Source organism: Meles meles, chromosome 1, assembly GCF_922984935.1.
Source record: "Meles meles chromosome 1, mMelMel3.1 paternal haplotype, whole genome shotgun sequence".
NCBI lineage: Eukaryota > Metazoa > Chordata > Mammalia > Carnivora > Mustelidae > Meles > Meles meles.
Window position 1 is genome coordinate 183,330,574 of NC_060066.1, and position 22,799 is coordinate 183,353,372.

Here is a 22,799-nt window from a genome sequence, read left to right on the forward strand (position 1 = left end):
TTCCCATATGTTTATTGATGATTTGAACATCTTTTTTTTTTTTTACGAACTGTTCAAATCTGTTGCGTTTTCTGGGGTGTTTGTATTTTTCTTACCATTTTGTAAGAGCTCTTCCTATGTTATTATGCACACATCTGTAAGTATATTGCAATGAAACACCCTGTTTTGTTATCTGCCTTTTAATTTTGTTTCATTAATGACGCAGCACTCTGGTTCTTGTGTGGGGGCATTGGGCAGTATCTTTTTTTTTTAAATTACTTTATTTATTTTCAGCATAACAGTACTCATTGTTTTTGCACCACACCCAGTGCTCCATGCAATATGTGCCCTCTGGATTACCCTCCACCTGGTTCCCCAACCTCCCGCCCCCCACCCCTTCAAAACCCTCAGGTTGTTTTTCAGAGTCCATAGTCTCTCATGGTTCATCTCCCCTTCCAATTTCCCACAATTCCCTTCTCCTCTCCATCTCCCCATGTCCTCCATGTTCTTTGTTATGCTCCAAAAATAAGTGAAACCATATGATAATTGACTCTCTCTGCTTGACTTATTTCGCTCAGCATAATCTCTTCCAGTCCTATCCATGTTGCTACAAAAGTTGGGTATTCATCCTTTCTGATGGAGGCATAATACTCCATCCTGTATATGGACCACATCTTCCTTATCCATTCGTCCGTTGAAGGGCATCTTTGAAGGTTCTTTTTTTTTTTTTTTTGTTTATTTACAGCATAACAGTGTTCATTGTTTTGGCATCACACCCAGTGCTCCATGCAGTACGTGCCCTCCCTATTACCCACCACCTGGTTCCTCAACTCCCACCCCCCCCCCCCGCCCCTTCAAAACCCTCTGGCTGTTTTTCAGAGTCCATAGTCTCTCATGGTTCATCTCCCCTTCCAGTTTCCCTCAACTCCCTCTCCTCTCCATCTCCCCATGTCCTCCATGTTATTTGTTATGCTCCACAAATAAGTGAGACCATATGATACTTGACTCTCTCTGCTTGACTTATTTCGCTCAGCATAATCTCTTCCAGTCCCGTCCATGTTGCTACAAAAGTTGGGTATTCATCCTTTCTGATGGAGGCATAATATTCCATAGTGTATATGGACCACATCTTCCTTATCCATTCATCCGTTGAAGGGCATCTTGGTTCTTTCCACAGTTTGGCGACCGTGGCCATTGCTGCAATAAACATTGGGGTACAGATGGCTCTTCTTTTCACTACATCTGTATCTTTGGGGTAAATACCCAGTAGTGCAATTGCAGGGTCATAGGGAAGCTCTATTCTTAATTTCTTCAGGAATCTCCACACTGTTCTCCAAAGTGGCTGCACTAACTTGCATTCCCACCAACAGTGTAAGAGGGTTCCCCTTTCTCCACAACCTCTCCAACACACGTTGTTTCCTGTCTTGCTAATTTTGGTTATTCTAACTGGTGTAAGGTGATATCTCAATGAGGTTTTCATTTGAATCTCCCTGATGGCTAGTGATGATGAGCATTTTTTCATGTGTCTGATAGCCATTTGTATGTCCTCATTGGAGACATGTCTGTTCATATCTTCCGCACATTTTTTTAATATCATTATCTGTTTTGTGTGTGTTGAGTTTGAGGAGTTCTTTGTAGATCCTGGATATCAACCTTTTGTCTGTACTGTCATTTGCAAATATCTTCTCCCATTCCGTGGGTTGCCTTTTTGTTTTGTTGACTGTTTCCTTTGCTGTGCAGAAGCTTTTGATCTTGATGAAGTCCCAAAAGTTCATTTTCGCTTTTGTTTCCTTGCCCTTTGGAGACATATCTTGAAAGAAGTTGCTGTGGCTGATATCGAAGAGGTTACTGCCTATGTTCTCCTCTAGGATTCTGATGGATTCCTGTCTCACGTTGAGATCTTTTATCCATTTCGAGTTTATCTTTGTGTATGGTGTAAGAGAATGGTCGAGTTTCATTCTTCTACATATAGCTGTCCAGTTTTCCCAGCACCATTTATTGAAGAGACTGTCTTTTTTCCATTGTATATTTTTTCCTGTTTTGTCAAAGATTATTTGACCATAGAGTTGAGGGTCCATATCTGGTCTCTCCACTCTGTTCTACTGGTCTATGTGTCTGTTTTTATGCCAGTACCACGCTGTCTTGGTGATCACAGCTTTGTAGTAAAGTTTGAAATCAGGTAACGTGATGCTGCCAGTTTTGTTTTTGTTTTTCAACATCTCCTTAGCAATTCGGGGTCTCTTCTGATTCCATACAAATTTTAGGATTATTTGCTCCAGCTCTTTGAAAAATACCGGTGGAATTTTGATTGGAATGGCATTAAAAGTATAGATTGCTCTAGGCAGTATAGACATTTTAACAATGTTTATTCTTTCAATCCAAGAGCACGGAACGGTCTTCCATCTTTTTGTGTCTTCTTCAATTTCTTTCATGAGTGTTCTGTAGTTCCTTGAGTACACAGATCCTTTACCTCTTTGGTTAGGTTTATTCCCAGGTATCTTATGGTTCTTGGTGCTATAGTAAATGGAATCGATTCTCTAATTTGCCTTTCTGTATTTTCATTGTTAGTATATAAGAAGGCCAGGGTAGTGATTCTCATATCAGATAAATTAGATTTTAAACTAAAGACTGTAGTCAGAGATACAGAAGGACACTACATAATTCTTAAAGGGACTATCCACCAAGATGATCTAACAATTGTAAATATCTATGCCCCCAATATGGGAGCAGCCAATTACATAAGAAAACTATTAATCCAGATAAAGAGTCACATTGATATGAATATGAATACATTGATAGTAGGAGATCTTAATACGCCTCTCTCAGTAATAGACAGATCATCGAAGCAGAAAATTAATAAAGAAATAAGAGCACTGAATGAAACACTGGACCAGATGGACCTCATAGACATATACAGAACATTCCACCCTAAAGCAACAGAATACTCATTCTTCTCAAGTGCACATGGAATCTTCTCCAGAATAGACCACATACTCGGTCACAAAGCAGGACTCAACCGATACCAAAAGACTGACATTATTCCCTGCATATTCTCAGATCACAATGCTTTGAAACTGGAGCTCAATCACAAGGAAAAGTTTGGAAGGAACTCAAACACCTGGAAGCTAAAGACCACCTTGCTTAAGAATGCTTGGATCAACCAGGAGATCAAAGAAGAACTTAAACAATTCATGGAAACCAATGAGAATGAAGACACTTTGGTCCAAAACCTATGGGATACAGCAAAGGCGGTTCTAAGGGGGAAATACATAGCCATCCAAGCCTCCCTCAAAAAAATTGAAAAATCCAGAATACACCAGCTGTCTCTACACCTTAAAGAACTGGAGAATCAACAACAAATCAAACCAACTCCACATGCAAGAAGCAAAATAATCAAGATTAGAGCAGAGATCAATGAGGTAGACACCAGAGATACAGTAGAACGTATCAATGAAACTAGAAGCTGGTTTTTTGAAAGAATCAATAAGATTGATAAGCCATTGGCCAAACTAATCCAAAAGAAAAGAGAGAAAACCCAAATTAATAAAATTATGAATGAAAAGGGAGAGATCACAACTAACACCAAGGAAATAGAAACAATCATCAGAAATTATTACCAACAGTTATATGCCAATAAGCTAAGCAACCTAGATGAAATGGATGCATTCCTGGAAAACTATAAACTCCCAAAATTGAACCAGGAAGAAATTGACAACCTGAATAGACTGATATCTAGTAATGAGATTGAAGCAGTGATCAAAAACCTCCCCCAAAACAAGAGCCCAGGACCTGACAGATTCCCTGGGGAATTCTACCAAACTTTCAAAGAAGAAATAACACCAATTCTCCTGAAGCTGTTTCAAAAAATTGAAGCAGAAGGAAAACTTCCAGACTCTTTTTTATGAAGCCAGCATTACCCTGATCCCCAAACCAGGCAAAGACCCTACCAAAAAGGAGAATTTCAGACCAATATCACTGATGAATATGGATGCTAAGATTCTCAACAAGATCCTAGCAAACAGGATCCAGCAGCACATTAAAAAGATTATCCACCATGACCAGGTGGGATTCATCCCTGGGTTGCAAGGATGGTTCAACATTCGCAAGTCAATCAATGTGATAGAACAAATCAATAAGAGAAGAGAGAAGAACTACATGGTCCTCTCAATTGATGCAGAAAAAGCATTTGACAAAATCCAGCATCCGTTCCTGATTAAATCACTTCAAAGTATCGGGATAGAGGGAACATTCCTGAACTTCATAAAATCTATCTATGAAAGACCCACAGCAAATATCATCCTCAATGGGAAAAAGCTTGCAGCCTTCCCATTGAGATCAGGAACACGACAAGGATGCCCACTCTCACCACTCTTGTTCAACATAGTATTAGAAGTCCTAGCAACAGCAATCAGACAACAAAGAGAAATAAAAGGTATCTAAATTGGCAATGAAGAAGTCAAACTCTCTCTCTTCACAGATGACATGATTCTTTATTTGGAAAACCCCAAAGACTCCACCCCCAAACTACTAGAACTCATACAGCAATTCAGTAACGTGGCAGGTTACAAAGTCAATGTACAGAAATTGGGCAGTATCTTTGAGGACATCCCTTGGCACAGACCCTGGTCTCCTGTGGGGGTCATAGGCACCCATGTTGAATTTTTCTGGCCAACCCAGCTGATTTTTTTTTTTTTTTTGCAAGGAGTTTCATAGCCAATGTATATCAGCAAGTGACTGGGTAAGGACAACCCAAAGGGATTGGCTGTTAGCTTGTGGAACGAGTCCCTAGAACCTCATGGAGATTGCTTTGTTGGGTGCTGGAATTCCTACAGCAGCAAACAGTCAAAGCCTGTAAGTGTGTGTGATCCCAGGAACATGACCCTGAAGAAAGGTAAAACTTGGGAGAAAGCAATCTACATTTGTAAAAATTCTATGAGGAGTAAGCAGAGTTTCAAGGAAGGTCTCTCCAAGCAAGAGAGAGCAGAGCAGAAGCCACCCAGGGAGATTTTAACCTCTCTCTGGACTGCCTACATTTTGCATCTGGGGGAACATTTTGCCTACACGCCCCTGTCTAATTTTGCTCATCCTCAGGTGGACAGAATCGCTCTTCCTTGACATCACCCAAGACAGGTTATAGTTTTCCAAAATGGACTTTATTAGAAACAAGGGGGAAAGGAAATTCAAAAGGTATAAATATACCAAAGCACAAATCCAAATGGCCACAAACTGGTACTGTAAGATAATTGCAGTGTGCCCAATTTGTGGATGGGAGAGAAGGGTTCACTTTCTCATTCTTGAGTTTCTCTCCCTAAGATTCTCCACTTATTGGTTTTTGAGTTTTTACTGCTTCCACTCCCTCCCTCCTCCCCCCTCCCCCCTTTACTGTCTAGGGTTCTAGTCACTTCCAAAGCCTGGAAGAGGATTATAGCTAATTCAAGGCTGATAGTTCTTCCGGAGAAATAAATTTTTTAAAATAAAACTAGTATCTGTTGAAAGCTATTGCCAGTCTCATACTAAACATGTTTTTATATAGTATCTCACTTGATCACCACAACTTCCCTGTGAGGAAGAGATACAAACCTTAGAGTAAGTTAAATGACTTGCAAAATGTCACATATCTATTAATGTTCAAATCAACTCTCTCATCCTACTCTGTCTGACACTGAGGTCCTGGCTTTTGACCAGCATACTCTACTTTCACAATTTCCTCTGTCGCCAACCACATCACTAGAGATACTGCCATTGTCTGAGCACCCAGTTCCCTCCCAACTGGGCCAGGGTGATGGTGTGATTTGATGGAGTTCAGTCTCCCAGATCTCATGGAAGAAGAGTCTTTGGTGGGGCTGTGGGTGTGAGTCCTGCTTTGTTTGGCTCCTAGGGTCTTCCACTTTAAAGCCTCACTCTGAGACCCCACTCCGACCCATCAGTTTGAGGAAAGCCTTTTTCACATCCTTGTTCCTCAGACTGTAGATGACAGGGTTGAGGAAGGCTGTGGCAATGTTATAAAAAAGGGCCATTTTCTTGCCATTGTTTGACAAGGAGTCAGAGCCAGGACTCATGTACATGATGATACATGGAACCGCGAACATGGTGACCACAGTGATGTGGGAAGCACAGGTGGAGAAGGCCTTGATCCGTCCCTGGGCTGAGCGGATCTTCATGATGGTGGCAAAGATGTTGGCATAGACAATGACAACCAGGGTGAGGGGGACCACGATGACATTGAAACCCGTGATGAAGTCCACCAAGTCATTGAGGGATGTGTCTGCACAGGCCAGCTTCAGGATGGCAGGAACCTCACAGAAGTAGTGGTCAATTTCGTTAGGGCCACAGTAGGGCAGGCGCACAGCAAAAAAGGTGTAGCACAGGCCACCCACCATGCCGTAGGCTACACAGATGCCCACCATGAGGAGGCACATCCAGGGACTCATGACGACCTTGTACCGGAGAGGATGGCAGATGGCCACGTACCTGTCCACAGACATGATGGAGAAGAGCCAGGACTCGGCGACCCCAAAGAGGAGGAAAATGTACATCTGGGCCACACACCTAGCAAAAGAGATGGCCCTCTTCTTGCTGAGGATATGCACGAGCATCTGGGGCACAGTGGTAGTTGTGTAGCACATGTCCAGCATGGAGAGGACACTGATGAAAAAGTACATGGGTGTGTGGAGGCGGGAGTCCCGGTGGATAAGGGTGATGAGAAGGCTGTTGCTCATGAGGATGAGCAGGTAAAAGATGAGAAAGAAGGTGAAGAGCAGAGGGTTTGTCCTGGGGTTGAGGGTGAAGCCCAATAGAATGAATTCTGTCACAGTGGACTGGTTGAGTTCCTGCATTGTGATCTGCCTGTTAAAAAGTTTTGAGGGTATGTAGTTGATTGGGTGTCTATGCACAAGGGTATGTAAGGAATTTTCACACTCGTTTTATGTATGCTTCTTAACAGGAAGTTTAGATTGGCAGATGGAGGCACCATGAGATACGTTCCCATAGTTGCTTGGATGGTATTGGGGTTGGGTTCAGGATTTAGTTGAGGGTCATAGTGATGAACAGGGTGAATGCCAAACCAGGGAGCACTGTATGCTGTGCTTTGCTCTGGACTCTAGGTATATTTTTCCTTTTTCTGACACAGCCTTGCTTTTCTATTATTCACATCATTTTCTGTATTTCTTGGAAGTATAGGAGTTGCAAATTCTTGGTTTCAGATTAGGATCAGGGAAGGACTATTATACTCATTATTTGGGTTAAGGTTTATCTTTTTTAAAATCACAGGATTAGGACTAAAGTTAGAATGCAGGGTTAAAGTCAATGCTATGCAGAATAAAAATTAGAGTTAATATTTAAGATTTAGCTTTTTCTGGTGAATGAGCTTTTTCATTGGTGTTCTTTAATTAAGTCATTCATTCAATGATTTTTTACCAAATGCTTACTCGTTGTCTTCCAAAATGTGAGGGATATTTTATAGTCAAAGAAAGATCATGGGTATAGTCCAATAAAAAATTTTTAGAGTTAGAAAAATAAAAAGAATAACCCCAGTTCATCAACTCCAGCACATCATACAAAGAGGATATAATTTTAATGATGTGTATATTGTACAATTAATCTTCATTTATCATATCTTCTTAATGAGAAACTCTTCAAAGACTGCCTCCTTCACACTGTCCATATGATGTCAATAAGTTGGTATTGCTTTGTTGGAGGCCAAGAACATACCGAGATTTAAAAATTTTCCCTGTGGCTGGTCCACCTTTCATACTCATTGCCTTTCTGGTCTTATGATTCAGAAAAATTTATATTTTGTTCTGAGTATATTAAAAATTCTAGTGACTAGAGGAAACTATGCAGAAGTAAATCCACAAGGGGCGCCTGGGTGGCTCATCGGGTTAAGGCCTCTGCCTTCGGCTCAGGTCATGATCCCAGGGTTCTGGGATCGAGCCCCGCATCGGGCTCTCTGCTTGGCTGGGAGCCTGCTTCCTCCTCTCTCTCTCTCTGCCTGCCTTTCTGCCTACTTGTAATCTCTATCTGTCAAATAAATAAATCTTTAAAAAAAAAAAAAAGAAGTAAATCCACAAAACCCAGAGTTTTGTGAAAGGGAAGTTCATGGAGAGCAGTTAAAATTGTCAGGAAGGGTTTCCTAAGCTCATGCACTCTGTCCAGGTGGTTACCCCAGACTACCTCCTTAACCATTGCTGACTTCTACACCCTTTGTTCCCATGGTTTTATAGATTGCTCTCAACTTTCTGGTTTGTGAACTCTCACAGAAACATTTACTATCACATCTCCAAAAACTTTTGATATTGTAAGTGACACCATAAGATGAAACAACATTAGAATAATTGGGATTCCAGAAGAAGAAGAAAGAGAGAGGGGAGAAGAAGGTATATTGGACAGAATTATTGGAGAGAATTTCCCTAATATGGCAAAAGGAACAAGCATCAAAATCCAGGAGGTGCAGAGAACCCCCCTCAAAATCAATAAGAATAGGTCCACACCCTGCAACCTAATAGTAAAATTTACAAGTCTTAGCGACAAAGAGAAAATCCTGAAAGCAGCCCGGGAAAAGAAGTCTGTAACATACAATGGTAAAAATATTAGATTGGCAGCAGACTTATCCACAGAGACCTGGCAGGCCAGAAAGAATTGGCATGATATATTCAGAGCACTAAATGAGAAAAACATGCAGCCAAGAATACTATATCCAGCTAGGCTATCATTGAAAATAGAAGGAGAGATAAAAAGCTTCCAGGACAAACAAAATACTGAAAGAATTTGCAAACACCAAACCAGCTCTACAGGAAATATTGAAAGGGATCCTCTAAGCAAAGAGAGAGCCTAAAAGTAGTAGATCAGAAAGGAACAGAGACAATATACAGTAACAGTCACCTTACAGGCAATACAATGACAGTAAATTCATATCTCTCAATAGTTACCCTGAATGTTAATGGGCTAAATGCCACAATCAAAAGACACAGGGTATCAGAATGGATAAAAAAACAAAACCCGTCTATATGTTGCCTACAAGAAACTTATTTTAGACACGAAGACACCTCCAGATTTAAAGTGAAGGGGTGGAAAACAATGTACCATGCTAATGGGCATCAGAAGAAAGCTGGGGTGCCAATCCTTATATCAGATCAATTAGATTTTAAGCCAAAGACTATAATAAGAGATGAGGAAGGACACTATATCATACTCAAAGGGTCTGTCCGACAAGAAGATCTAACAATTTTAAATATCTATGCCCCTAACGTGGGAGCAGCCAACTATATAAACCAATTAATAACAAAATCAAAGAAACACATCAATAATAATAAAATAATAGTAGGGGACTTGAACACTCCCCTCACTGAAATGGACAGATCATCCAAGCAAAAGATCAACAAGGAAATAAAGGCCTTAAATGACACATTGGACCAGATGGACATCACAGATATATTCAGAACATTTCATCCCAAAGCAACAGAATATACATTCTTCTCAAGTGCACATGGAACATTCTCCAGAATAGATCACATCCTGGGTCACAAATCAGGTCTCAACCGGTATCAAAAGATTGGGATCATTCCCTGCATATTTTCAGACCACAATGCTCTGAAGCTAGAACTCAATCACAACAGGAAATTTGGACAGAATCCAAATACATGGAGACTAAACAGCATCCTTCTAAAGAATGAATGGGTCAACCAGGAAATTAAAGAAGAATTGAAAAAATTCATGGAAACAAATGCTAATGAGAACACAATGGTTCAAAATCTGTGGGACACAGCAAAGGCAGTCCTGAGAGGAAAAGATATAGCGGTACAAGCCTTTCTCAAGAAACAAGAAAGGTCTCAAATACACAACCTAACCCTACACCTAAAGGAGCTGGAGGAAGAACAAGAAAGAAAGCCTAAACCCAGCAGGAGAAGAGAAATTATAAAGATCAGAGCAGAAATCAATGAAATAAAAACAAACAAACAAAAAAACCCAATAGAACAAATCAATGAAACTAGGAGCTGGTTCTTGGAAAGAATTAATAAGATTGATAAACCCTTGGCCAGACTTATCAAAAAGAAAAGAGAAAGGACCCAAATAAATAAAATCATGAATAAAAGAGGAAAGATCACAACCAACACCAAAGAAATACAAACAATTATAAGAACATATTATGAGCAACTCTATGCCAACAAATTTGACAATCTGGAAGAAATGGATGCATTCCTAGAGACATATAAACTACCACAACTGAACCAGGAAGAAATAGAAAACCTGAACAGACCCATAACCAGTAAGGAGATTGAAACAGTCATCAAAAATCTCCAAACAAACAAAAGCCCAGGGCCAGACGGCTTCCCAGGGGAATTCTACCAAACATTTAAAGACAAATTAATTCCGATTCTCCTGAAACTGTTCCAAAAAATAGAAATGGAAGGAAAACTTCCAAACTCATTTTATGAGGCGAGGATCACCTTGATCCCAAAACCAGACAAGGACCCCATCAAAAAAGAGAATTACAGACCAATATCCTTAATGAAAATAGATGCAAAAATTCTCACCAAAATACTAGCCAATAGGATTCAACAGTACATTAAAAGGATTATTCATCACGACCAAGTGGGGTTTATTCCAGGGCTGCAAGTTTGGTGATACAACACATTAATAAAAGAAAGAACAAGAACCATATGATACTTTCATTAGATGCTGAAAAAGCATTTGACAAAGTACAGCATCCCTTCCTGATCAAACTCTTCAAAGTGTAGGGATAGAGGACACATACCTCAATATTATCAAAGCCATCTATGAAAAACCCACCGCAAATATCATTCTCAATGGAGAAAATCTGAAAGCCTTTCCACTAAGGTCAGGAACACGGCAGGATGTCCATTATCACCACTGCTATTCAACATAGTACTAGAAGTCCTAGCCTTGGCAATCAGACAACAAAAAGAAATTAAAGGCATCCAAATCGGCAAAGAAGAAGTCAAACTATCACTCTTTGCAGATGATATGATACTATATGTGGAAAACCCAAAAGACTCCACTCCAAAACTGCTAGAACTTGTACAGGAATTCAGTAAAGTGTCAGGATATAAAATCAATGCACAGAAATCAGTTGCATTTCTCTACACCAACAACAAGACAGAAGAAAGAGAAATTAAGGAGTCAATCCCATTTACAACTGCACCCAAAACTATAAGATACCTAGGAATAAACCTAACCAAAGAGGCTAAGAATCTATATGCAGAAAACTATAAAGTACTCATGAAAGAAATTGAGGAAGACACAAAGAAATGGAAAAATGTTCCATGCTCCTGGATTGGAAGAACAAATATTGTGAAAATGTCTATGCTACCTAAAGCAATCTACACATTTAATGCAATACCTATCAAAATCCCACCCTTTTTTTTTTTCAAAGAAATGGAACAAATAATTCTAAAATTTATATGGAACCAGAAAAGACCTCGAATAGCCAAAGGAATATTGAAAAAGAAAGCCAAAGTTGGTGGCATCACAATTCCGGACTTCAAGCTCTATTACAAAGCTGTCATCATCAAAGCAGTATGGTACTGGCACAAAAACAGACACATAGATCAATGGAACCGAATAGAGAGCCCAGAAATAGACCCTCAACTCTATGGTCAACTAATCTCTGACAAAGCAGGAAAGAATGTCTAATGGAAAAAAGACAGCCTCTTCAATAAATGGTGCTGGGAAAATTGGACAGCCACATGCAGAAAAATGAAATTGGACCACTTCCTTACACCACACATGAAAATAGACTCAAAATGGATGAAGGACCTCAATGTGAGAAAGGAATCCATCAAAATCCTTGAGGAGAACACAGGCAGCAACCTCTTCGACCTCAGCAACATCTTCCTAGGAACATCGGCAAAGGCAAGGGAAGCAAGGGCAAAAATGAACTATTGGGATTTCATCAAGATCAAAAGCTTTTGCACAGCAAAGGAAACAGTTAACAAAACCAAAAGACAACTGACAGAATGGGAGAAGATATTTGCAAACGACATATCAGGTAAAGGACTAGTGTCCAAAATCTATAAGGAACTTAGCAAATTCAACACCCAAAGAACAAATAATCCAATCAATAAATGGGCAGAGGACATGAACAGACATTTCTGCAAAGAAGACATCCAGATGGCCAACAGACACATGAAAAAGTGCTCCATGTCACTCGGCATCAGGGAAATACAAATCAAAACCACAATGAGATATCACCTCACACCAGTCAGAATGGCTAAAATTAACAAGTCAGGAAATGACAGATGCTGGTGAGGATGCAGAGAAAGGGGAACCCTCCTCCACTGTTGGTGGGAATGCAAGCTGGTGCAACCACTCTGGAAAACAGCATGGAGGTTCCTCAAAATGTTGAAAATAGAACTACCCTATGACCCAGCAATTGCACTACTGGGTATTTATCCTAAAGATACAAAAGTAGTGATATGAAGGGGCACATGCACCCAAATGTTTATAGCAGCAATGTCTACAATAGCCAAACTATGGAAAGAACCTAGATGTCCCTCAACGGATGAATGGACAAAGAAGATGTGGTATATATTCACAATGGAATACTATGCAGCCATCAAAAGAAATGAAATCTTGCCATTTGCGACAACGTGGATGGAACTAGAGGGTATCATGCTTGGTGAAATAAGTCAATCAGAGAAAGACAACTATCATATGATATCCCTGATATGAGGAAATGGAGATGCAACATGGGGGGTTTAGGGGGTAGGAAAAGAATAAATGAAACAAGATGGGATCGGGAAGGAGACAAACCATAAGTGACTCTTAATCTCACAAAACAAACTGAGGGGTGCTGGGGGGAGGGGGGTTGGAAGAGGGGGAGTGGGGTTATGGACACTGGGGAGGGTATGTGCTATGGTGAGTGTTGTGAAGTGTGTAAACCTGGCGATTCACAGACCTGTACCCCTTGCAATAAAAATACATTATATGTTTATTAAAAAAATTAAAAATAATTTAAATTTTTAAAAAATTTATTTAAAAACAAGCAAACAAACAAAAACTATAGCATAGAGGTCACTTAATGGCTGTCTGCAGGCCAAATATAACCCATAGATATATTTTGTATAGTTTTAAAAAATTAAATTTATTGCCAGTGTTTTAAAAAGTGGAGCCTACACATAAAAAAACTAGATTTTCAGCATCACAAACTACAGTTGGCAAAAATGGGCCATATTCCTCCAGCCAGCAGGAGGTGAATGGGTGATTCTTCTTTGGATGGAGTGTGAACTCCCCAATTCATGATATTCCTTGTAGTTCCTTATTTTTTGTAGACTACTTCCACTCAATTAAACTGCCTATGCTTGTCCCCCACCCCATGCATTTAAATTTACGATCCCTGGTCTAGTGGTGTGCACTCAAAGTGAGAGCTACTCTTACTGCTGGCATATCATATTATTCAGAAAGCTGTAGCCGAAGAAATAGTTGAAGGCAAGGAAAAAAATTATAAAGATCAGAAAGTTATAATGATCAGAAAATTATAATGACTTGCAAATGTCATATTTATCATATCTGGAAATCCAAGAGAATCAACTGATACAGTTCCAGAACTTATGGAAGGGTTTGTTTAAATTGGCCTAATATAAAAATACTGGGGGCCCAGGAGTGCGTGTGACACCCACATCTGGGCCCTGATGCCTGCCCTGCTGCCCAGCACATCTCCCCAAGCCCGGCTCCTTGAGATGTCCCTGATTCCGCTTAGCCCCATGCAACCAAATTAAATTTGAAAAAGAAAAGGGGGGGAAGGGGGATATTCAAAGAACAATACACATAGTAAGATCCCATGTGCACAGAAATATATATGCATACAAATTTTCAAAAATGTATTTTACATCACATTTTAGATGAATGGAAAATGCCTGCAAGTATTCACAGACTTGCCAGCATTTATTATGATGGAGGACTGAGGTTTGTGACAGTGGTGAGGGAGCCTCTAGGGATGGAAAGAGGCACCTTTCCTTTTTCTTCTTACATTGCAGGCCTCTTTGCTTTTTATCTACAATGAGTACGTATATTTTTGAATCATTAAAAAACTAAGAAGTACCCAAAAGGTAGAAATGTTCTGTCCTAGACAAAAAGTTAGAAATGTATTGGGAAAAAAGGATTTATAAAGGCAACAAATACACAAAAATACACAAATACCTAGGGATGAACCTCATAAGAAATGTTCACGACCTATGAGAGCCATACAAATGAAAACAAAACAAACAGAAGATTCTGGAGAACTTTCTTGAAAGACATAAAGGAAACTTCAGTTAAGTTCAGGTATATACCTTGACCATGTTTCTGGAAAGAGAGACTAAAATTGGCAAAACAAAAACAACAAACAAACCACACCAAAAACTCCACAAAAATCAAAACATCTCTAAACTTACATTTTTAATGCAATCTAATTAAAACTCAATAAAATAATTTTGTAAGAACATGATAATGTGATTCAAACACTCATGAAAAAAAAATAAGTGCATAGGAATAGTCAAGGAAATACTTATGGGGAAGAAAAGAACAATGAAATGGAAGCAGAGTTGTCAGATTTAGCAAATAAAAATGAAACTGAAATTCAAATTTAACTGGGCATCCTGTGTTTTATCTATGTCTCTAAGTGGAAGACACTCTTCCAAAGGAGCAAACCTAGTACTATAATATTATAAAGTACTGTAATATTGTAAAAATGTAGTGTGAGCTCATTGATAGAAACACACATTGATGGGACAGAACAGAGAGCTTGGAAAGGGACCCTAGCCCATGATGAAGAGCTTATTATAAGTCAGAGGGCAGGAAGCTTTTAAACAAATGTTGCCAATTAGTTAATGATTTGGATAGAAAAATTCTTTTATGCCACCTACCAAGATACATTGTAACTATGCAAAACAGGTAAATGCAAAAAGTAAAAACCATAAAGCAACCTAGGGAAAAATATATGGGTGAATGTTTATTTTATGATGAGACAAGAAAGACCTTTGAAGCATAACCTGAATGTTGGGAGTCTTTCGGCCTCATGGGGGTGACCCTTAATATGGACACTAGGCAACATGCCTCCTCATTCCATCTGCTGGGAGAAGTCTGATTTTTTTTTTTCCTCTTCTTTGATTTGTAGTAGTTTTGGGGTTCCTTGTGTATCCCTGGTTACTTCTCAAATTTTTTGCTTTCACTGAACTCTTGGGTGCGTACTGACCTTTTTCATGGCTCATCCCCATTTTCTTTCTCCTTTACACCCCAAACTCCCCCACACAACACTGGCATAAGCCTTGTCCTGAAGGTGTGTTAAGAGAAAGATGTCTCTTTGGGGTAAATACCCAGTAGTGCTATTGCTGGGTCATAGGGTAGCTCTATTTTTAACTTTTTGAGGAACGCCATATTGTTTTCCAAAATGGCTACACCACCTTGCTTTCTCACCAATAGCGTAAGAGGGTTTCCCTTTCTGCACATCCTCATCAACATTTATTGTTTCTTGTCTTGTTAATTTTGGCCATTCTAACTGGTGTAAGGTGGTATCACAATGTGGTTTTGATTGGATATCCCTGTCGGCTAATGATGTATATTTTTTCATGTATGGTGATTAACATAATAATATAACATAATATAATATAATATAAATAAGGGAGAGAAAGATGTCTCTAAAGACACCTGGGTGGCTCAGTCAGTTTAGCGTCTGCCTTCAGCTTGGGTTGTGATCCGGGAGTCCTGGGATCAAGCACTGCATCGGGCTCTCTGCTCAGTGCGGAGCCTGCTCCTCCCTCTCCCTTTGTCCCTCCCCCTGCTTGTGCTCTCTCACTCTCTTTAAAATAAATAAATAAATAATCTTAAAAAAAAAAAAGAGGCAAAGATTCTTACAATGAAGCACAATTTGAAATTGAATATTTAATTCCAAAAAGTCCCTAAGCCATCCCTGCAGCAGTTTTTTTTTTTTCTCCCTAGTCCCAAGATGACTGTTATGTTGTATTGGGGTCTGGTCTTCCTCCTGGAGCCTCGTCCCCTCTCCCCTTGTCTCCCTGTTCTAGGACTCTTTCCTCCTGCAGCCTGAGCAACCAGCCACAGTCTCCACCCTCCTATCTCCTTGCCTCGTGCATCAGAACCATCTGGAAGGCTTGTCACATGCTGCTGTGCTTCACAGCCAGGAATTCCAGATTTGGGAGGTCTGGAGCGGAGTCTGAGAGTCTGCATTTGTAACAAGTTCTCAGGTAATGCACATGCAGCCTGTTGGTGGGACCACACTTTGAGAACCACCGATCTACTTTCTTGTGCCAAGAAAGTTGGCTCTCTTTCTTTCAATTTCTCTGCGCCCATATTTCCTCCTGCCTAAATACCAAATTTTCCCCTTTCATATAAGCATAAAAACGAAAGTTGAAAATTTGGGCAAAATAATTTTCTCTAAGTTAAAAAAAACTAATGATGTTTGTGATATATATTACCGTGTAACCCGTGCAAATTACCCCACGTCTCTGAACCTTAGCAACCTTGTCTGTACCGTGGGAACTCTGTGGGGTGGCTGAAGGTCAGATGAAGATAGGCCTGGGTTCATGCCAGTGAACAAAGCAAGTGTCAGATAAACATCAAAAACACATGAGGGGCTGGTGTCTTGAGACTTGGTGTCTCTGCCTGTGTCAGCACGGGCAGAGGGACATAAAACACAGACACATCTCTGCCTCCTAAACCACCACAGAAGGCTCCAGCCGCTGAGAGGAGGAAGCCCACTGGCCCTGGGGAGGCTGCTGAGCTCTGGCCACTCACTCCCCCCCAAGTACCTAAGGGCTCCCTCCTAAGAGGCCAGCCCCCAGCAGCAGCTCTTCAGCAGATGGGCCCAAAACCAGAATGAGTCTGCCCACTCCTCGCAGCCCTGTTCCCCCATCCCCTGCCTGCCATCCAGCTAGGGCCAGGAGGCCATTGTTCATCATTAACAATATGAGAGACCAGAATTCTTAACATGCACACAGGCCTTCACATTAGGGCCCAGCCAACTTCCCTGGTCATTGCCCCCCTGTGTCCTATAAGAGTCCAATTCTCCTGCTCCCTGTAGTGGCTAGTTGGCCGCGTGGCTCTGGGGAGTCACCCACCTGCCTGGCCCTTGTGATCTCATCTATAAAAGAGGGTGGCAGGCAATTTGTAACAACTCCTCCAGGACAGATACGCAATGCTTTTCTACTTATTCCTAGATTTGGAGGTGACTGGAGGCAACTTGGAGGCAACATGGGGTGGGGCTGGTGAGCTAGAGTGGGTACCAGTGTCCTACAGGTAGGAGCCTAGGCTGCACTGTGCTTAATATCTCCACGGAGGACACTCAAGGCTGAGCCAGGAGGGGAGGCATGTGTGACTGCAGGGACACCGTCCTCTAGATGGGCCGCTCTCGAGAACAGAATTGAAAATGAATGTTGGATCGTTGGGCTCTTGGGAAGCAGGACATAGGATTATGCATTTTCAGCTTTTGTCAAAGATGGACTTCTGCAGGTGCTCAGAACCCACTCCATTCACATCCTCCTTACCCAGACACACACGGCTCCTGGCGGCCCCCCCTTACTAGTTACAGACTAGAAGCTCAATTTGAAAATAACTGGTACAATCCACTCATTTTACCAAAGCTCAGAGAGGGAAAGCAACTGGCCTAAGGTCACCCAGCAAGTCTCAAGTGTGAAGAACACCCACGTGGCTTGATCCTTAGTCGGGGCTCTTGCCCTGCCCAGTGCTGCTCTCAGAAATGAGCCATGAGCCAGGAATGGGACTTAGGGACAGAGAGAACCTGTTGTTGCAAACTATATTCTCTCCCAGCTCCTGGGACATGGAGGTCCTTAGACAAGGGCCACAGAGATGAGAGGTTGCCTGGGTCTTACCTCCAGCTTGTGCTTGCCAACCGACGACAGAGGAAACAGAGATGTGAGTGACAGGCTTCTGCCCCCAGGACTCCTTGGCCTTTGAAGAATTTGTGTCTCTGTCCAGAATGCAGCCTGGGGAATGGTTTCTTCTCTCACTTTCCTCGGCTGGTTTGCTGTGTGTCTCGGGATCCGTTTCTTGGCCTCTCTGAGCCTCTGGTTCTGACCCTCCCACAGCCGGGTTTGATGATGACCTGCTGCCGGTGACAAGACAGAAACGGGTGGTGTGATTGCAAGGCCCTGGTAGGGGTTGAGACACTAGTCGCCAGGTTGTCCGCGGCTTGAGGCTGGGAGTGCTGGCCTTGCTCCCTTGTTAGGATGTAAGAGAAGTCAGAGGAAAGTTGCTCCTTTTTTCAGGTGGGCCCTTATATTGATCTCCTCCTCTCCTATTTGTTTTCCTGAAGCACATTTAGGAGATGAAAGACTTAAGAGTTTTGCATTTTCGCTGTTAGGATTTACTGCCATAAATCAGAGCTGGCAATTGTTTCTTATCAGCAAAAATGGTGGTTGATTACAGTAATTTTAATTCAGAAATATAAGTTCTAAAGATATGTATGATTTCTCCTCCCATTTTCTTTCTCCAGTCCTTTCCCCATCTCTCTCTCTCTCTCTCAAGCGCACGCGCGCGACACACACACACACACACACACACACACACGCCCTGCCCCAGGATCAACACTGGCCTGCCAAGGCTAAGAATGACCCAGAGAAACTTGACTCAGAGAGCAACAAAATCCAAGAAAATGACGGAAAAGAGAGAATGGCCCTGGAATGGAAAAAAAAAACGTCCAAAACAAGCGACAAGGAGGCCGAGCTGCACAGAGACCCAGAATGCGAGGGGCACAGGCCAGAGAGGGAAAAGGGGAGGAAGAAGGTGAAAGAAGGGTCATTCTTCCCATTGTGCTGGCAGAGGAGAAAGGACTGAAGGAAAGAGCCATGGAGCCGTGGAGCCCAGTGGGAGAGGGTCAGGGGGACGGAACAAGGCAAGACACTGAAGGGAAGGAGGCGGGAGCTGGAGGAGGAGACAGGCCCAGGTCTATCTCTGGTGCTGGGGAGGTGGGGGTGGGAGCCACAGGACGGCTGCCTAGGGCCACTGCACCCCTGAGAGTCGGCCGAGGCCAGGCAGGGAAGGAAAGGGACAGAGGCCATAGGACAGGGGCATGGAGAGAAGAGAGAGAAGGAGCTGGAAGAGAGAGCCTGCAGGTGGCGGACTGCAGACCAAACAGAGTGGACAGAGGGATGGAGGCTGAGGGGCCGGGAAGGGGGAGGAGAGATGGGCCAAGAGCCAGGTTCTACGGGGAGACGCAGGGAGACACAGCAAGGCTGGGGAATCCGTGTGAATCCCAGAGACAGCGGAGGCAGAGAAGAGGAGAACCAGGGACGGTAGAGAGGGGCCTTGCCACAGGCTCATGCAGAGGCCCAGCGAGCAATCCATGGCGGAGTCAAGAAGGCATGAGAGGCAGAGCGAGTGGCAGATCCAGTCTGAACAGCAAAACCAGAGTTGCACAGGCAGGCGGAGGAGAGAGACGGAAACTTGGAGGCAGAGAAGTGGGCCAGCAAGCAGGAACAGAGCCACAGAGAGCGGGTGGACAGGGAGGGAAAGCCAGAAAGGGAAAGGCAGGGACAAGTGGTCGGGTACTCACTCACACAGACATGAGAGAGACAGGCGGCCGGTGAGCAGGACTGTGGCCCACGCTGGGCTCCTCCTCGACCTGCGTGCTCCCGGACATTACAGTCCCAAGCTTATAACCCTGCAGGGAAGGAGGTTGTGGGCAGGGCTCCCTCAGACTCAGGAGGCCACTCCTGAGTGGCACTTGGGCCCAGGACCCTAGTCAGGACAGTCCCTGCAGCCTCTGGACCAGGCTCCCGTGAGGAGCCTCACTCCCCAAGGACCTCAAGCTGTGCCAGCCTGGAGGCCAATGTCCATTGGGGGTTTGTGAGGGAGGGGAGATGAAACTCAGCTGGGGGTGGCTTTGCCGTTGCTGGGGAGAAGTTGTGTGGGGCTCAGACAGGGCGCCCAGGACAGGTCTTTCCTCAGCTGTTCCTCCTTCCCCAGGAAAAAAGAAATGAGGTACCATGGGAGGTCTAGGTTGACGAAGGCCAAGAAATTGTCCTCTCCTCTGCCAAGTGGTGTCCCCAGGGCTGTTTCACCCATTAGATATGTCAGGCAAAGTGCCTAGGGTCCTTGGGCTTTCATAACCTACAAATACGTTGGAGACCCTAAAGAAAAGGATACTGGCCGAAAAATAAGAATCTCACAGAATAAAAATTAGTAAATATTTAAGTGACCTTTAACATAACATTTTATCAGTTAGTCAGGGGAAACTCATTTAGCTTTTTCATGGGTATACAGTGACACATTAATTACGCTTAATGTGAGACATGGCGATACTTTCCTATGTCTTATAAAGGGCCATGCCCATGGAGGTCTTAAACTGCCCAGTGGCTCTCAGGTCTCCTCCGCCTCCTTTGAGGGTATGTTCTGGCATTTCAGATCACTTGTGAAAAGCCTTCCTCTTGGTGGAGAGAAAAGCAAGAGAGAAGGTGTCCAAACTGTAGCAACAAGGACTAAAGACAGGTAACAGTAAGAACTTACACCTTGCAACTTTGAGGTAGCAGCAAAGACCTTGGAGCCCTCTCTTTTGGTGTTTCTGGCCACCACGGTGGGAAGGAGATCAGTTCTGCCTGGAGGGCAAGAGAAACATCAGGCTCCATTCTTTCTGGGCATGAGAAGACCGTTGCTCACAGATGGTCCCAGGTGCTGCCATAGCATTTGGAACTTGGCACAATACATCCCCCAGGAGCCAGACAGGGGTTTGACTTCATTACCTAGGTATGATTTAGTTAGGAGCTCCATGAAGGAGAAGCCACTGCGAGCTGAGCCCCAGAACCGGGCTTCTGGGACAGGAGGCCTCCTCAGGCTGGGCCATTTGGCTCATACTGGCCTGCGTCATGGTCGTGGTTGTGGTAGGGTGTGGGAAGCCAAGGCTGGGATACCTGGAGCCTCACTCTACCCTGTACTTCTCAGGAAGTCCCCTCCCTCTCCTACTGATGCCACGTGAGGGCTGGGTGCTTCCTCCTCAGTGACAGGACTGTAGGTGTGTAATCCACCTCCTTCCTCATGTGGCCGGGTGGTGATGCGGACACCAAATCCCAGTGTGGGTTTTCTCCCATATCACCCAACAGATCTCCCCTACCAGTTGGTGTGCTACAGTTCACATGAATTCTGACATAATCTGCCACAGATAAAGGGCTCAGTCCTGTAAGACTCTCCCCCACTCTCCTACTTCAGATGCCAGCTGGAAGTCCAAGCTGTCATCAGTGCATGTGCCCATGCCTTGGGTTCAATTAATTAGCTAAGTGGCTTTTAGAACTCAGAAAAATATTTACTTACTAGATGACTAGTTCATTGTAAAAGTATATACCTCAGGAGTAGCCAGATGGCAGAGACCCACAAGATGAAGTATATGGAAGGGAGCATGGGCTGTCCCAGCACATCTGGTGGTCACCAACTCAGGGGCTCTCCGAAGTCATCCTTTTGGGGTTTACAGGAGGCCTCATTGCATAGGTATGATTGATTAAATCACTGGCCATTAGTGACTCAACTCCATCTCCAGTGCCTCTCATCTTCCCAGAAGTTAAGTGTGGGACTGAAACTTCTTTAATCCCATGGTTGGCTCCACTGGCTGTCCAAAAGTCACCTCACTGACACAACGAAAGACAACAAAAGAGCCTTTATGGTTCTCATCACTTAGGAAATTCTAAGGTTCTTAGGACCTCTGTGCCACGAACCAGAAGACTAAATACATATCCTTTCTTATAAATCACAATATCACGCAGGCTCCGTAGGCAATAAGCGTTCACACAGCTGCTAAAGTCGTCTTTCTGCCCTTCATCTCTGGCTTGGTTCCTCCCCTGCTCAAGAACCTTCATTGGTTCTCATCTGTGGGAAAAGTCATGCAAGATGACTAACTGCTCTTTCCTGTCTGATCTCCATTCATGTGCCTCCAGGTACGCAGCTCTCTAAGAGAGCCCCCAGTGATGCCTACCTCCTGGTAATCACACCCTCTGTGTAATTCCCAGCACTGGAGGGTGGGTGGGACTTGACATTTTCCTTTGAGTGAGTAAAACGGGGCAAAAGCAATGAGATATTACTTCTGAGATTTGGTAATAAAAGACTTGACTTCCGTGTTGTTTTGGCTCTCTCTGTCTCTCCAACTCTTCTCAATTTCTTGCTCTGATGAAGTAAGTTGGCTTGTCGTGAGCTGCCCTACGGAGAAGTCCCTGTGGCAAAGAACAGAGGGTGGTCAAGCTGGCTAACAGATAACAGGGAATCGAGGCCATCAGAGCAACAGCCAGGGAGGAACTGATGCCTGCCAACAATCATGGGACTCTGTGCTGGTAGCTGCTGGCCCCAGATTTAGCAGAGCAAGAATACTCCCACAGAGCTGAATAAACCAATGAGGTTATTTGGATCACTGTTGCTATTGTTTTTAATGTTCTGGGGTTTTTGGACATATGAGAAAACTCTCATTCCCCTCAAGCTGTTTCTAACACTTGATTTAGTAGATCAAAGTTTTCTTGAACTGCAGTGAAACATTTTTAACTGATACCTGATTTTTACTAACTTACCAGAATTCAGACACTTCAATTAGTGTCTTTACTTATTACCCTACATTCAATAATCATGTTTTGTATTTAACCAGGATAGACTTGGTCAAATTGATTGTTCAACAAAGATTATATTTAAGAGGTATTTCCTTTTAATCAGGCATGCTGAGATACTATTAAGTAGCAAGGGTTGAGTTGACTTTACTTGTGAATCCAATCTCCACAAAGCTCTCCTGAAAAATTGACCTGGCTTACAATGTCCCAACCTTAGAGATGGTAAGGAATATCACCTACTGGCCAGAAGGAAACTTAAGTAAATTTTGGAACCTT

At 42.9% G+C, this 22,799-nt stretch overlaps 1 protein-coding gene across 1 annotated transcript; it reads right to left on the reverse strand.

Moving 5' to 3' along the window:
* Positions 1–5,876: 5,876 nt before the first annotated feature.
* On the reverse strand, positions 5,877–6,815 carry LOC123956072 (olfactory receptor 2D2-like). The gene has a single exon (XM_046028322.1). The coding sequence runs from the start codon at positions 6,813–6,815 to the stop codon at positions 5,877–5,879; it is 939 nt and encodes a 312-aa protein (XP_045884278.1).
* Positions 6,816–22,799: the final 15,984 nt, after the last annotated feature.